The 16,874-nt window shown below is 39.1% G+C and overlaps 1 protein-coding gene across 2 annotated transcripts in view; it reads right to left on the bottom strand.

The window, feature by feature from the left end:
* The window catches only part of ANGPT1 (angiopoietin 1), a 300,904-nt gene that overhangs the window by 110,409 nt on the left and 173,621 nt on the right, over window positions 1-16,874 (bottom strand). For both annotated transcript variants that reach the window (XM_043483702.1, XM_043483704.1), the window contains exon 2: window positions 12,501-12,656. In XM_043483702.1, coding sequence (XP_043339637.1) covers window positions 12,501-12,656 — 156 coding nt within the window. The remainder of the gene's footprint in view (window positions 1-12,500; window positions 12,657-16,874) is intronic.

Here is a 16,874-nt window from a genome sequence, read left to right as displayed (position 1 = left end):
AATATCAATCTAAAGGGTCCTCCTCTAAAAATGACACCAGTAGAACTTTCCTCTTTTTCTGTAGCAGGTCTAAACCTGTAATTATATAAGACTCACACAGAAAAAGCCTTTTCAGAATATCCTGACTTGAGCAGGGCTGGGGCTTGGGCTAAAGGAGAGATTGTAGGTGAAGAGGATGTATTGGCAGGGAAGCAGAATAGGGACTAGGGTGAAATGAGAGAGGCAACTGCCTCAGGTGTAAGATTTAAGGATGAGCCAAAAACTCAATAATCAAGTAATATTTGAATGCAACACTTTGAAAGATAAAAATTAATGTAAAAAAATCCACATGGAACAGAATATCATTTTAAACTAAAGATAGGCTATGCCCCTACAAATGTATGATTCAGTCTTGCATAACTTGATCTCATTGCTTTCACCCCAGTCCCAGTCCTGCTGAAGGGGTTAGAGAAGAGAACACTAAGATGGGGCATTTGAGCTTTAAAAAAGTTTTAAGTGACTATAATTCATTTATACAATTATCATATCATATTGATTACAGATCTGAAAGCTAGTCTAAAAGTTACTACTACTCATTGAAATTCATATTTGTGTTTAAAAAAGTGTTTCCCATCCTAAATTGTTTCATCTGAGGGAAAACAGGAGAAAGAGAACCTATGCTTGGAAGACAGAGCTAAAAGCAGTCCAGAGGAAAAAACTGTAGAGAATATAAAGATTAGGGACACACAAGATATAATTTTCAACTATTAAACATATCTTTGGGTGAGTTTTCTGTTTGTTTATTAACAAGAATAACAATTTAGGAAATATTTAACTAGGGGATGAAACAGCTATATTTTTTGGTGAGATTTAGAAGTGCTTTGCATATAGAAGACCCTCAATATTTATTGAATGAATGCATTCATTGTCTCATTGAATCAAGCATATCATATACCCTTAAAATCTATTTTCTCCTTTATTCTCTGTAGTCTCTGATCATACTTCCTGATATTCTCAAATACCAAAATTTTCATTTTACAGAGGACAGAAATTGGTCTTCATGTCTAAGAAGAACATGAAAAAACATGGAGAGCAAAATGGAACCATCAAAGATTGAAAATTAAGTTGCCTATATCTAAGTCTGGAGACACTATAGCCCCTAATTTTTCTCTACGTTGTCCTACCTCCAGTCCCTGTGCTACACAGTAACCAGAGTCCTCTTCTAAAAAACATAAATCATATGTCATGTCCTCTGTTAAATATGCTATGACTTCCCTTTAAAATTAGAACAAATTCCAAAGTTCTCAGCCTAACTTTCAAGGTCCTATGTGATCAGAACCCTGACTATTTCTCAAATCTCACTTCCTTTCCACTCTCTCCCCTGCTCACTATGCCCCAATCACACTGGCCTTCTTACTGCTACCCCAACATGCCAAATTAATCTCCACCTCAGGGTCTTTGCAGTTTCCCCTGCCTGGAACGTCCATCCATTCCCAGATGCATGGATGATTTATTCTTATAATTCAAGTCTTGTCTAAGGAGGCCCATCCTGGCCAGTCTCTGTAAAGGAGCTCCCCCATCATCTTCCATCAGGTGGTCCTGTTTTACTTTTTAAATGAAATCATCCTGTCAGTTCACTCATATACTATCATTCTGCCCTGTGAAGATGTCAGCTGCACAAAGGGAGGACTAGTTCACCTGAGGCCCTTGAAACTTCCAGAGCCCAGCATGAGGCCTAGAATCCTGGACATTCAGAGCTACTTGTTAGATGCTAACCAAAGGATAGTGAGTCAGTTTTCAAGTTGGGTAATGCTCAGAGACAGAGTAACAGGCCAGGTGAGCATCAAGCTGGACTTCCGTGGTAACAGTCCCAATCTAAAGCAGTGTCTGAATGTGGGAGAAACAGGGGGACAAATCTCAAATGTCCAGGCTAAGCCTTAGGTCATATCAAGCCAATTTTGAATACAAAAGGCAATCACTTTTCTTCTCTCTCCATCACTTTAATTCAAGAGCTGCTGTACTTCAACTCTCTCCCTTGATGTATTAAAATAAGCCTGAAGTTCAAAAGCAGGCAACTGAAGAGAACTGTACAGGAAACTCTGATAAATTGACCACTTTCTTTCCATGTGTCTATGGAACTTGCTGCTTAGCAATAATCTAAGTGTTCCATTAAAATGACAAAAGACATTTCCTTCTTTAGCCTAAACATATTCCAAAAGCACATATCAGAAAGAAAGAAAAAGAGAAAGAAGGGGGGAAAAAGGGTAACGAAAGGAGAGGAGAGGAGAGAAAAGGAAAGGAAAGGGGAAAGTGAAGAGTATGTAACACAAGCCCCCAAGAAACACTTTCAAAGCATAAATTTTTCACAATGTACCATAGAGTAAGGAAGTTACGGACTTCCCAGGTGGCTCAGTAGTAAAGAATCCACCTGCAGTGCAGGAGAAATGAGTTCAGTTCTTGGGTCGGGAAGATCCCCTGGAGAAGGAAATGGTAACCCACTCCAGTATTTCTGCCTGGTAAATCTCATGAACAGAGACGCCTGGTGGGCTACAGTCCATGGGGTCACAAAGAGTTGGATATGACTTAGCGACTAAAACAACAAGAAAAAATGATCTAAGACTTGGAACTGAGAATTTATGGACTATAAAATTTCAGTTCTTTCTTTAGAAAATAAGCAAAATTTTAAAAATAAAAAGTACTATTTTCTTAAAGAAAGTGAGCTAGATAATTTCATCCAGCTTCCCTTTAATACTTAAGTGCCTCTAACCTTTCTTAAAAGGAAAATATTCCACAAAAGAAAATTCCTTTGACTGGCATATTAACTTTAAAATCTGTCTTGCTGTAGATTTCTGTTTACTTTAACTATGTTTTTCAAATTAAAAAAAAAAATAGAACACAAGGTATGATGCCTCAGCAATTAGACTTTTACAGAAGAATGAAGGCTAATATAAGCACATGAAAGGAGAGTTAGAAGTTAGTTAGATGATCACCATTTTACAAAACCAAGGAAATAATTTATTTGGTCAGTGATGGGCAATGTGACAATGTATCAGTCTACATTTGTTAATTTCCAAGGGGAAAATGGACAGTTAGAATGGAGAGCTCTAGGGTCTTTTACTCTAACCAAATTAAAATTAGTGTTACCGAGAGGGTGGCAAGCTGGCATTTATGTCTCCTGATGAGATGAAATAAGAACTGACTAGTAATTCTACAAAGCACACCCACCACCATGTCCAACTTAACCCAATTAAGCCTGTAGACTTAACTTTCAGTTAAAAAAAATACAGGGGAGGGAAAAGTAAATTAAAAACACATCATAAAGAAATATTCAGACAAATTAAGAATATGAGACACTATGCAGAACAACTGACCAAGTCTCTTTAAAATCTCAAGAAAAACAAAAAGTTAAACAGAAAGACAAATACTGTATGTTATCACTTATATGAAGAATCTAAAAAAACAAACTAGTGAATATAACAAAAAAGAAACAGACTCACAGTTATGGAGAACAATTTAGTGGTTACCAGTGGGGAGAAGGAAGTGAGGAAGGGTCAAGATAGAGGTAGGGGACAATGGGATACAAACTATTATGTATAAAATAAATGGATCTTCCCTGATGGTTCAGCGGTAAAGAGTGTCTGCAATGCAGGAGATGCAGGTTCAATCCCTGGGTCAGGAAGATCCCCTGGAGAAGAGCAGGACAACCCGCTCCAGTATTCTTAGTGGAGAATCCCATGGATAGAGCCTGGTGGACTACAGTCCACAGGGTCACAAAGAGTCACACAATGACTGAAGCGACTGAGTGTGTATGCACACATAAAATAAACGTTACAATGATATATTGTACAACACAGGGAATATAGTTGATAATTTATAACTTCAAATGAAGTATAATCTTTAAAAATTGTGAATCATTATGCTATACACCTGAAACTTATATACAACTGCAAATCAACTATACTTCAATGTAAAAAAATTGTAACATTGCTCCAAATTAAAAGGGACTATTAAGTCTTAGAAAATAAAATGCCAGTAAAATTTCTGTTAAAAAGTTGAGGAAATCTGTGAAATTAGATAATCTTAGAGAATTATTATTAATAATATATCAATAATCTCAGATATGTAGATGACACCACCCCTATGGCAGAAATCAAAGAGGAACTAAAGAGACTTTTGATGAGGGTGAAAAAGGAAAGTGAAAAAGCTGGCTTAAAACTAAACATTCAAAAAATTAAGATCATGGCATCTTGTCCCATCATTTCATGGCAAACAGATGAGGAAACAATGGAAACAAAGACAGACTTTATTTTCTTGGGCTCCAAAATCACTGAGGATGTGACTACAGCCATGAAATTAAAGCTAGTTTGTTCCTTGGATGAAAAGCTAGACCATCCTAGACAGCACACTAAAAAGCAGAGACATTACTTTGCCAACAAATATCTGTATAGTCAAAGCAATGGTTTTTTCAGTAGTCATGTATGGATGTGAGAGTTGGACAAGAAAGAAGGTTGAGTAGTGAAGAATTGATGCTTTTGAACTGTAGTGTTGGAGAAGACTCTTGAGAGTCCCTTGGACTGCAAGGAGATCAAACCAGTCAATCCTAAAGAAAATCAATGCTGAATATGCATTTGAAGGACTGATGATAGAGCTGAAGCTCCAACTACTTTGGCCACCTGAGACAAAGAGCTGATTCATTGGAAAAGACCCTGATGCTGTGAAAGATAGAAGGCAGGAGGAGAAGGGGATAACAGAGGACAAGATGTTTGAATGGCATCACCGACTCAATGGACATGAGTTTGAGAAAGTTCTGGGAGTTGGTGATGGACAGCAAAACCTGGCGTGCTGCAGTCCATGGGGTCACAGAGTCAGACACGACTGAGCAACTGAATAACAACAACGTGACTATTATTAGTGAATTTAATCATTCAACATGAATTTAATGACAGCCTGTTGTGTAAGTACTATTTTAAATCCTACGGATAGAGTACTAACCAAGACAGACAAAATCTGTGCTCTATGAGTTGGAATCTTGGTGCAGGAGTTAATCAGCTATTGCTGTAGAAAGCCAGATAGTAAATATCTTAGTCTTAGCAGGCCCTGGTGCAACTACTCAATTCTGCTCTCTTATTGAGGAAGAGAAGCTAGGACAAACCTAGACAGCATATTCAAAAGCAGAGACATTACTTTGTCAACAAAGGTCCATCTAGTCTAAGCTATGGTTTTCCAGTAGTCATGTATGGATGTGAGAGTTGAACTATAAAGAAAGCTGTGGATGTGAGTTGAACTATAAAGAAAGCTGAGCGCTGAAGAATTGATGCTTTTGAACTGTGGTGTTGAAGACTCTTGAGAGTCCCTTGGACTGCAAGGAGATCCAACCAGTCCATCCTAAAAGAAATCAGTCCTGAATATTCATTGGAAGGACTGATGCTGAAGCTGAAGCTCCAATAGTTTAGCCACCTGATGCAAAAAGCTAATTCATTAGAAAAGACCCTGAGGCTGGGAAAGATTGAAGGCAGGAGGAGAAGGGGTCAACAGAGGATGAGATGGTTGGATGGCATCACTGACTCAATGGTCATGAGTTTGACCAAGCTCTGGAAGATGGTGATGAGCAGGGAAGTCTGTTGTGCTGCAGTCCATGGGGTCACAGAATCAGACACAACTGAATGACTGGACAACAACACTGAGAAACCACCCATGTGCAACATATAAAACTTTATTTTACAAAAATAAAATGCCACTGAAAAACGGCATTTCAAATTTGACTGAGCCCTCTTCTAATGGGTTATCAAACCCTCTTCCAGACCTTGTGAGAAAATTATTTATCAGGGTATTTTCCTTGGATGACTCATTAGCAAATTTATTTTACTGCCGTTTCAATTCAGTCAAAAAGTTAAATATTTACTCAGCTATCCTCTCATCAAGTTAAAGAGATAGTGGTTCAACTTTGAGAGCTGACCTTTCTGTTCTTTCAAACTTATTTTTGCTTAGACATACAAGCTCGTTGTTTAAATTGTTCCTTAATTCCTTAAGTTTACAATTGTATGAGTCACGTCCAAATGACAGGTGTGATCGTTTGTGACCTCTAAGAAGCAGATACCAGACTGCAGGAAATTAATTAGGGGAAATGCCTGTGAGAGAAAATTGGGGAAAAGCCAGAGTTGACTAGGGTCACCTTCTGACTGGGATGTAGATCTAACCACAGTGGAGAGGGAAAAGAGTAAGGCTAACTGGACGTCTTAGTATGCAGGGAATTGTACTAAAGTTTGGGAAGGCTGATGATGGAGAGCCCTTAGTCAAGTCATGTGTTAGTGACTTGACAGCTACCAGGAGTGGGTCTAAATATCACTGCCACAGTACGACCTTGGCTGGAAGGGGCCACTGAGAATTGTGGTCTCTATACTAACACAATGATGGATTTCAGAGCCCAACAGCTGGGGCCATTGATCTATTACACCTCTCCACCAGTAGGAGATTGGAAAGATGCTTTTATGACTGTGAGGGGTAGCTCCATAGCTAATAATGGAAAGTCAAGAAAGAAACGGTTTAGCAAATTTTTGTCACATTAACCCAAGCTCACTGAGTATAAAGACTGCTTTACTTATTGCTGTATTCTATTTGATACCTATTAAAATATCTTGCATCAAGGAGGTATTCAAAATATATGTTTAAAATTTTTATAAATTACATTTCTAAAACTATGGCTCTATATAAATGATTGGAAGTTGGAGGAGAATTACACTCAGTCTCTACAGAACTTCTTTATATTAATAGTTACACAGCCAGAAAGTGACAAGGGCAGCAGTGGGTTACACGAGATGATGTGCAGGCACATGGTAAAAACCACCAATAGCTGGTGGTTCCCTCAGCAGCAGTAGCTACAGCAGCAGCTTCATCATTTATAGAAAATGTTCTGTTTCCACTATTAGGTCCACATTAATCTGCTTTATCTGAAATTCATTTTGTCCTCTGCTAGAACCCAAGTTGCATCTGCAGCCTCTGAGAAAGAAAGGAATCACAAGAGTATAGGCAGAAAGCATGTAAATTTGGTAAAGCATGTAGACTCTGATGCCAGACTGTCTTGGGTTCAAATCTTCCCTCTAGTATTCATAAGTTTTTTCACCTGGAGCCAATTGCTTTACCTCTCTGAGTTTCAGCTTCCACATCTTTAACAAGGGATGGTAATAATACCTACCCCAATACTTTTTTTAAAAAAAATTATTAAAAACTAATACAGATTGATTATATTCTTTGCAGACAAAGATGGAGAAGTTCTACACAGTCAGCAAAAATAAGACCAGGAGCTGACTGTGGCACAGACCATGAACTCCTTACTGCCAAATTCAGAATTAAATTGAAGAAGGTAGGGAAAACCACTAGATCATTCAGGTATGACCTGAATCAAATCCCTTACTTTATACAGTGGAAGTGGCAAATAGATTCAAGGGATTAGATCTGATAGACAGAGTGCCTGAAGAACTATGGACACAGGTTCGTTACATTGTACATGAGGGATCAAGACCACCCCCAAGGAAAAGAAATGCAAAAAAGCAAAATGGTTGTTTGAAGAGGCCTTATAAATAGCTGTGAATAGAAGAGAAGCAAAAGGCAAAGGAGAAAAGGAAAGATACACTAATTTGAATAAAGAGTTCCAAAGAATAGCAAGGAGACATAAAAAAACCTTCCTCAGTGATAAGTGCAAAGAAATAGAGGAAAACAATACAATGGGAAAGACTAAAGATCTCTTCCAGAAAATGAGAGATACCAAGGGAACATTTCATGCAAAGATGGACTCAATAAAGGACAGAAATGGTGTAGACATAACAGAAGCAGAAGATATTAAGAAGAGGTGGCAAGAATACACAGAAAAACTATGCAAAAATGATCTTCATGACCCAGATAATCACAATGGTGTGATCACTCACCTAGAGCCAGACATCCTGGAATGCGAAGTCAAGTGGGCCTTCGGAAGCATCACTACGAACAAAGCTAGTGGAGGTGATGGAAATTCCAGTTGAGCTATTTCAAATCCTAAAAGATGATGCTGTGAAAGTGCTGCACTCAATATGTCAGCAAATTTGGAAAACTCAGCAGTGGCCACAGGACTGAAAAAGGTCAGTTTTCATCCCAATCCCAAAGAAAGGCAATGCCAAAGAATGGTCAACCTACTGCAAAATTGCACTTATCTCACACGCTAGCAAAGTAATACTCAAAATTCTCCAAGCCAGGCTTCAACAGTAGGTGAACCATGAACTTCCAGATGTTCAAGCAGGATTTAGAAAAGGCAGAGAAACCAGAGATCAAATTGCCAACATCTATTGGATTACTGAAAAAGCAAGCGAGCTGCAAAAAAACATCTACTTTTGCTTTATTGACTATGCCAAAACCTTTGACTGTGTGAACCACAAGAAACTCTGGAAAATTCTTAGAGAGATGGGAAGACATTGCTCTTGAGAAATCTATATGTAGGTCAGGAAGCAATAGTTAGAAGTAGACATGGAACAACATAGGTTTCAACTAGGGAAAGGAGTACGTCAAGGCTTTACACTGTCACCCTGCTTATTTAACTTGTATGCAGAGTACATCATGAGAAATTCTGGGCTGGATGAAGCACAAGTTGGAATCAAGATTGCCGGGAGAAATATCAATAACTTCAGAAATGTAGATGACACCACCCTTATGACAGAAAGTGAAGAAGAACTAAAGAGCCTCTTGATGAAAGTGAAAGAGGTGAGTGAAAAAGTTGGCTTAAAACTCAATATTCAGAAAACGAAGATCATGGCATCTGGTCCCATCACTTCATGGAAAATAGATGGGGAAACAGTAAGAGACTTTATTTTTCTGGGCTCCAAAATCACTGCAGATGGTGACTGAAGCCATGAAATTAAAAGACACTTATTCCTTGGAAGGAAAGTTACGACCAACCTAGACAGTATATTAAAAAGCAGAGACATTACGTTGCCAACAAAGGTCCATCTAGTCAAGGCTATGGTTTTTCCAGGGGTCATGTATGGATGTGAGAGTTGGACTATAAAGAAATCAGAGCACTGAAGAATTGATGCTTTTGAACTGTGGTGTTGGAGAAGACTCTTCAGAGTCTCTTGGACTGCAAGGAGATTCAACCAGTCCATCCTAAAGGAGATCAGTCCTGGGTGTTCATTGGAAGGACTGATGTTGAAGCTGAAACTCCAGTACTTTGGCCACCTGATTCGAAGAACTGACTCACTGGAAAATGAGATTAAGGAACAATTTAGGACTCACTTTGTAAACCTGTCCTTGCTGGGAAAGATTGTGGGCAGGAGGAGAAGGGGACGACAGAGGATGAGATGGTTGAATGGCATCACCAACTCAATGGACATGTGTTTGGGTGGACTCAGGGAGTTGGTGATGGATAGGGAGGCCTGGCGTGCTGCAGTTCATGGGTCGCAAAGAGTCAGTCATGACCAAGCAACTGAACTGAACTACACTGAAAATTGCTTTAAAAAGAGGTAAGCGCAGATTATTAGATGTGAATTTTAATTTTTTTTTTTTTATCTCCTAGTGTACATTGACTCAAAATTGTTGGCCTGAGGAAGAAGTCAGAAATAGATGCACACTACAGCAAGAGGCATGAATAATATCTGAAATTAATCCCTTCACACTGTTCGCTTGGAAAGAGGAACTAGAAAGAGAGGAGATATTGGTATGAACTGGTAACAGAGTAAAGAAAACACTGCAAGCTAAACTAAAGAGGAAGGGACACACCCAGCACTGGTTCCTGGTCTCACCACCATGACCAGTAGGGTTATGTTATAGCACTCATTCTCTCTCTTTTCTGATTATGATGCTTATTGAGCACAAGAATACTTTTAAACGCCACTGCAATAAATCCAAGGTTCTATCTACTTTTATTAAGTTCAAGTCTAGAAGGTTGCAGAAGACTAAAAAGCAGTAAGTTACTTATCTTTATAACAACATCATGTGAAAGCTAGGGCATTAAAATACACTGCAAAACTATTGGCATGAGTTCCTAAAATAACTGAAGACCTGAAATGAGTTTAGGAATAGCAAGACTTACCAAAGTGAAACAAAGCAGACTGAATAAGGGAGGAAAAACCTGGGAGCACACTTGGATAGCACTAAAGGTTTATAAATGCTTATGACAAAAGAATAGAGTGTACTGAGATTAAGGAATAATTTAGGACTCACTTTGTAAACTTGGCCTTGCATTAGAAGTTGAATAATTAGGTTTTAGGACTTCTCTGATAGCTCAGTTGGTAAAGAATCCACCTGCAATACAGGAGACCCCGGTTCAATTCCTGGGTCAGGAAGATCCACTGGAGAAGGGATAGGCTACCCACTCCAGTATTCTTGGGTTTCCCTTGTGGCTCAGCTGGTAAAGAATCCACCTGCAATGTGGGAGACCTAGGTTCAATCCCTGGGTTGGGAAGATCCCCTGGAGATGGGAAAGGCTACCCATTCCAGTATTCTGGCCTACAGAATTCCATGGATTGTATAGTCCATGGGGTTGCAAAGAGTCAGACACGACTGAGCAACTTTTACTTTCAATTAGGTTTAGGTAGAACATGTATGGTGCTTCTCAGGTGGCGCTAGTGGTAAAGAACCCACCTGCCAATGCAGGTATTATCACTAAGCAAGGAGGCCAGAGAAGGAAAGAAATGTATATGTCTCAGTTTGAGTATCAAAGTCAATTCACTAGCTGTATCAACAGAGGCTGACATGGTTGGGTGGCATAATTGATACAATGGACTTGAGTTTTAGAAAACTCCAGGAGATAGTGAAGGACAGGAAAGCCAGGCTTGCTGCAGTCCATGGGGTCACAGAGTTGGAGACAACTTAGCTACTGAACAACAACAAGCTGTATCAATGTGAGAAAACCACTCAAGCTTTCTCTTCTAAATAGTCTTCATGAATATCATTTGTCCAAGAGAAAGTGGTTTGCATAATATAAAATGCCCTGTCCAAATAAATTATTATTGCTATTTGTCTTTAAATATCAGCATTTGACCTGTGATGCCATTTAACACAAATGACATAAAGCAGAAACAAGGCCGCATATTGGAGGACAGGGAAGCCTGTCATGCTGCCGTCCACGGGGTTGCAAAGAGTTGGACACGACTTAGCAGCTGAATAACACAAAGATGGCATATTATTTTTGAATTTATATTGTTAAAAATTAAACATTAGAGGCCATTAGACTGAGATGACTCTAATGCCTTGGTAACCTACATAAGCAAACCCAAATCTAAGCCAGAGTCAATGGGCTTAAATCCATGAAAATGAACCTTAAGAACAACCAATCACAAACAGCCAACTAGGCTTTCCTAAATATGGCAAATGCCTAAGCTAGGGCCAATCAAATAATTTCCTTGCTTCGCTTCTACATTTTCCACATTAAAACCTTTCCCTTTTCTCCTGTAGTAGAGCTACTTTTGGGCTGCACAATTTAAATCAATGTTTGCTCAAGTAAACTCTTGAAAAGTTTAATGTGCCTCGGTTTATCTTTTCACAGTATAGTTCACCTTCAATTCCAGAAATCAGTTTCATTGAGACAGAATCATCCTCTGGATTTCAGGATGGTAACTGGAATAACCATTTCCATGTTTAAAGGGGACCCAGAGATTATCTTCCAGTCATCAAAAATAATATTTTCATTGAACTGTACTGGTAGACTTGTGGCAGTGATAGTTAAAAGACATTTTACTGACTTGAACATAAGTATGTCATTGTCCATAGTAGGGTAATATATAATATATAATACATATACATATGTGTACATATGGGGCTTCCCAGGTGGTACACTGGTAAAAGAATCCAGCTGCCAGTGCAGGAGATTCATGAGATGTGGGTTCGATCCCTGGGTCAGGAAGATCTCCTGGAGGAGGAAATGGCAACCTGCCTGGAATATTCCATGGGCAGAGGAGCCTGGCAGGCTGCAGTCCACGGGATTGCAGAGAGTCGGACACTGCTGAACAACTGAGCACACACACATATGTGCGCATACCTATGAAGACAGAGTTTTAATTTACTTTTCATTATAAAATCATGCTGACAAAAAAATCTACACATTCCAGATCAGTTCATTTGGGGTCTTTCTTCCTATCCACTGACTGCACAAAACCTCTGCAGGTGCCATTATGGTAGAGTACTACCAGAGATAAAACAGCATAGGTCAAAATGTACATCAAAGGCACTGATTTGACACAAACGCTTATTCTGTTTGACATAGGTCGTATCACAGTTGGTAGTTGTAATGAATTTATTTGAAATTTAAATGCTGATTAAGTGCTTTGCCAGTCCTGTTTTTGCAAACATACAAAGCTAAATATATCAACTCTCATGAAATCAAGAGAAGCATGCCTAGCATGTCAGGCAGTCACTGTTGTTATTAAACCAATAAACAAAAATGTGTATGTTTCCCCAATCTCAGTGCTGAAATGTGCTCTGTATTTATGGAGTAAGCTAAAAGAAAAAAAAGAAATCTTTCCAGTTAAGAGCTTGTCATCTCTGGGTCTGCGACGTACCTGGGTCTCAACATCTGTCAGCTTTCTGGTCTGCTCTGCGGTCTGAGAGAGGAGGCTGGTCCCTATCTCGAGCATGGTGGCCGTGTGGTTCTGAACTGCATTCTGCTGTATCTGAGCCATCTCCGACTTCATATTTTCCACAATGTAATTCTCAATCTGCAAGAGATGAAGGGCAAGGAATACTACATTATAAGCAAAGCCTTTCGGTTGGAGCATATAATATTTACAATGACAAAACAAGATACAGCTGGCAAATCAGCCATCTGGCAGGAATCCTCTGCAACTCTGAGAGGCTGTGGAAACGGGACAGAGCACACAGGAGTTGCTAACAAACTCCTAATATACTGATGCACATATCTAATCAACACAATCAGCGTGGAAATTCACACTTGGCTAGTGCTTTCTCATTTAACCCTTACAGCAAAGATGTGAGAGTCACGCACAGATGAACTCACTGTTCTTTTCATTTTATAGGTGAGGAAACAGAATTAGAGGAGGTCAATGATGAGCCTAAGGTCATCCAGCAAAAACTCAACAGAGTTACCACAATAATTTAAATCTAAATCTTGGTTCTCTGGTCTTTTCATTATTATCATAATGACCACTCAACTTTGAGAATAATTCCGCCTCCTCTGTAATGAAAAATAAAAGATTATGCTGGGTTAGAGAAATGGGACAACTAGTGGGAGGGGGACAGTTTTCCAAAACACAAGGCTTGGAATATTAAAGAATAGGCAAGAGCATATGAAATGAGCGGCAGAGCCTCAGAGCTCCTCAGTGTTCTTTCACACACACACACACACACACACACACAAACTCACTGAGAGTATGGTCCATAAAGCAGCATTTGCCGTTCTTGCCTTGGGCAACATTTAGTCCTTTATGGTGCCATCTTAGAAAATACTACAGTTGTAAAATAAATAGTACCATAGAGGCCAAGAAGAATTACTCAGCGACTTAATATAAGGGAGCCCGTTAGGCACCTGGGAGAATAAGGCTGAGCATATGCACTGCTGGAAAAATACAGAGAGAAGCCTGCACTTCCCTCCCAGTGCACTGAATTCTCCCCCAGCACTGTGTGGTGACTACGTTTTATTACCCAATTACACATACGGGGAAAACTGCATCCGAGAGAAGTCAGATCCAAGGCCACACACCGCAGAAACAGCCCGACTTGGAGCTGAGCGCTGAAGTCCTTAACTCTCACACCGACACTGCTCACCACTGGGTAGCTCTGCCAAGTCCTGCTTCACAAGCTGGGTTCCAAGTCTTTAACAGCTACGTGATTTTTACTGATTTGGTGAACCAAAATACATCCCCTATTTTATAATCTATAGTAACTCTATTGTCATGTAATAAATATAGCCTAAAACGAAATTCTTCTTTGTAAACTTTGGCAGTTCACCTTCTAACAACATCTCTTATTTCTATTTCTCAAATGTGAGTCTGCCCCAAGCTAAAGAAAATGAAAGGTCAGAATCAAACTCATGTTATTAGTAATAAGTTCTGACCTTGTTTGTGGTCAGTATAAGGTAACTCCTCTTCATCCTTTATTCCCAAATTAGAAGTAGGAGGAAACAATTTTTCTTTTTAATAAAACAAATACAAAATAGATTAGGATACATATCTGGAAATTATCTTAACAAAATTTATGTCTCTGGGCTAAATTCAATCTTGGCTTTATTCCAATTGAACTAACATATTTAAACAGCAATGGAAGTGTAGGAGAACAGAGGGTAGGTTGGAGTATCAGACATCTATTGTTTTGGATTCTGCTCATCTGTTCCTTTTTTTCCTAATAACACCCCTTAACTTTCTTTTGGAAAAGTGTCTTTTCTTCCTTCAGAACAAATGCTTTGAGTAGAGTAGTCCTACCCTGGCTTCAGGGGTAGGTACATGTTTGAGCCTGACAAACCACAATGTTCTGCTCTTGCTTGGAGAGAATGAATTGTTCAAGAATGAAAAGATACCATAAGCAAAGCCATTAAGTCTCAGTTATGCAATTCTGTCCAACATTTACAAAAGAACTTCTTTTTCCTCTGTGGTAAGTTGGTAACATATATGCTTGACACTTGATGTCCCATTTTGCCATCACAAAACCAGAGCCAGCCTAAGTATGAGGCTAAGTCAGAAAGATAGGTAGGTAGGTAGACAGATAGCCAGGTAATACAGATAGAAGGGTATTTTTAGAGTACCTCAATCTTGTCATGTTTTTAGCCAGATTCATCCTTGGACATGAAGTTGTAAACTGTGTGATGTTCCTTGAGCAGCCCACTTTTTTTTTTCTTTTGCTTCAATCACATTGATTTAAGTTTCTAACAATGAATGCTTAGCAAAGGAAGCCTCAAGCACGTATTAGCAGTATGCTTCATGCTTATCCAGAAATCTGGGGCAGTATATAAATGTGTATATTCTCAAAAACAGCAGGTAAATCTCCATCATGGAGATGATATCTGGCATTTATAGCTGACATTTAGCCATTGTCTACTATGCTGCAGGCACTGAGTTAAGTGCTTTTCCTTTTATGATACCACTTAAACCTTATGACGATTATATATGGTAGGTATTGTTATAGCCATTTTATAGGTGAGACTACTAAGGCTTAGAAAATCCATAGCTTGCTCAAGAACAAACAAGAATTCAACCCCCAGTGCTAAAACCCATGTTTTTAACCTTTAATCTAGTCATCTTAGTAAAGTAAGTAGTAAGTAAAGTCGCTCAGTCGTGTCCGACTCTTTGTGACCCCATGGACTATAGCCTACCAGGCTCCACTGTCCATGGGATTTTCCAGGCAAGAGTACTGGAGTGGGTTGCCATTTCCTTCTCCAGAGGATCTTCCCGACCCAGGGACTCTTAAGCACTACTTAATTACTCTATGAGTTTCCCAGCTGGCTCCAAGAATCCTCCTGCAATGCAGGAGACACAGGAGACATGGATTCCATCCCTGGGTCAGGAAGATCCCCTGGAGGAGGAAATGGCAGTGCACTCCAGTATTATTGCCTGGGAAATCCCACGGACAGAGGGGCCTGGCCATGGATGGGGTTGTAAAGAGATGGACTTGACCTAGGGACTAAAGAACAACTAGCCTTTTACCTTGTTCACAAAATGGCAATTTCCTTGAGTAAAAGTGATTTAGACCATCAAAATTATTTTATGCCAGATTCCATGCTTACCAAGAAATTTCAACTAACAACTTGTTTTCCCTATGCAGATTTCTTTCCTGAGAGGAAATTCACTAACCAGTGAGCTCCAGTATAGATCTGCTGATACAATTACTTCAACTTCTATGTGGTTGGATAGTGGGAATCAGTTCCCAGAGTCTGACTTATTCTGGGTGTAGTAATAACCATGTGCCCCAATCTCCATAGAGGAGGACTCCCTCTGACATAGAGTGACTACATCCAGGTTTAGCTGCTTTGTGGTTTATCAGTGTTAGATACTATCCATTCACCTATTCTGCATTACTGTGCCTTTAACTGTAAAAATCAACACCAGCAAATCTAGTATCTGCCTTGTGCCAGTATTCATCACAAAGAGCCTCCCACTTCTACTGCTGATCCTGTTGTAGAAATAAAGCAGGTCTCCAACCTATCCTAAAATTCTTCTTTGGGTTGCCATGATGAGTAACAATTTTTTACAGTCTAATGCTAGCTAATTATTTTTTAATCAAATGGGGCTGCTCTCTCTAACTGCTTTTTAATGTAAAAGGTAATGGCACACTTAAGTAGCAAAAACCAGACGTAGTTGATTTAAAGGCTGAGGAGAGAGGCAGAAGTCGAATATACAATGTGTGATTAATAAGAAGGACAACTTTCATCTTATCTCTAAACATTCCTCTGTAGATGTATATTTGTGAAATCCATCTTCGGGTGCTACATTAGCCAGGTTCTGAAAATATATGCAACAAATTTGATTGTCTTCATATATTCTGTACTGGTTTCAAAATATGCTTACAGAACATGATAGCTACTTCAAGGTTCCATGTTTTATAAACACCTAAGATGTGCATCTTAAGCATAGAATTTGGTGGCCACAAGAGCTAATGGATTATAAAGTAGGAGACTCCCAATCTGACTCATAAAATTATTTGACTACAATGCCACATTCAGTGTCTGACTCCAGAGCTTTTATAAAGTATGGGCCAAAAAGCTAGTAAGAGGATATAGGATGTGATTCAAAATGACACAGTAAACAATCAGTGATGATTTTTAAGCAAGGCCTTAATATTACATTTGTAAAGTGATTTTGTGTTTACAAAGAACTTTCATACACTGTCTGACCTGATTCTTACAGCAACCTTAAAAGGAAAGTATTGACTCTATTTTATGATTTAAAAATCTAAGGCTCAGAGGTGTTAGGTGTCTTGTTAGAAAT

Source organism: Cervus canadensis, chromosome 12 (assembly GCF_019320065.1).
Source record: "Cervus canadensis isolate Bull #8, Minnesota chromosome 12, ASM1932006v1, whole genome shotgun sequence".
Lineage (NCBI taxonomy): Eukaryota > Metazoa > Chordata > Mammalia > Artiodactyla > Cervidae > Cervus > Cervus canadensis.
This window is presented reverse-complemented; position numbering and strand designations above follow the sequence as displayed.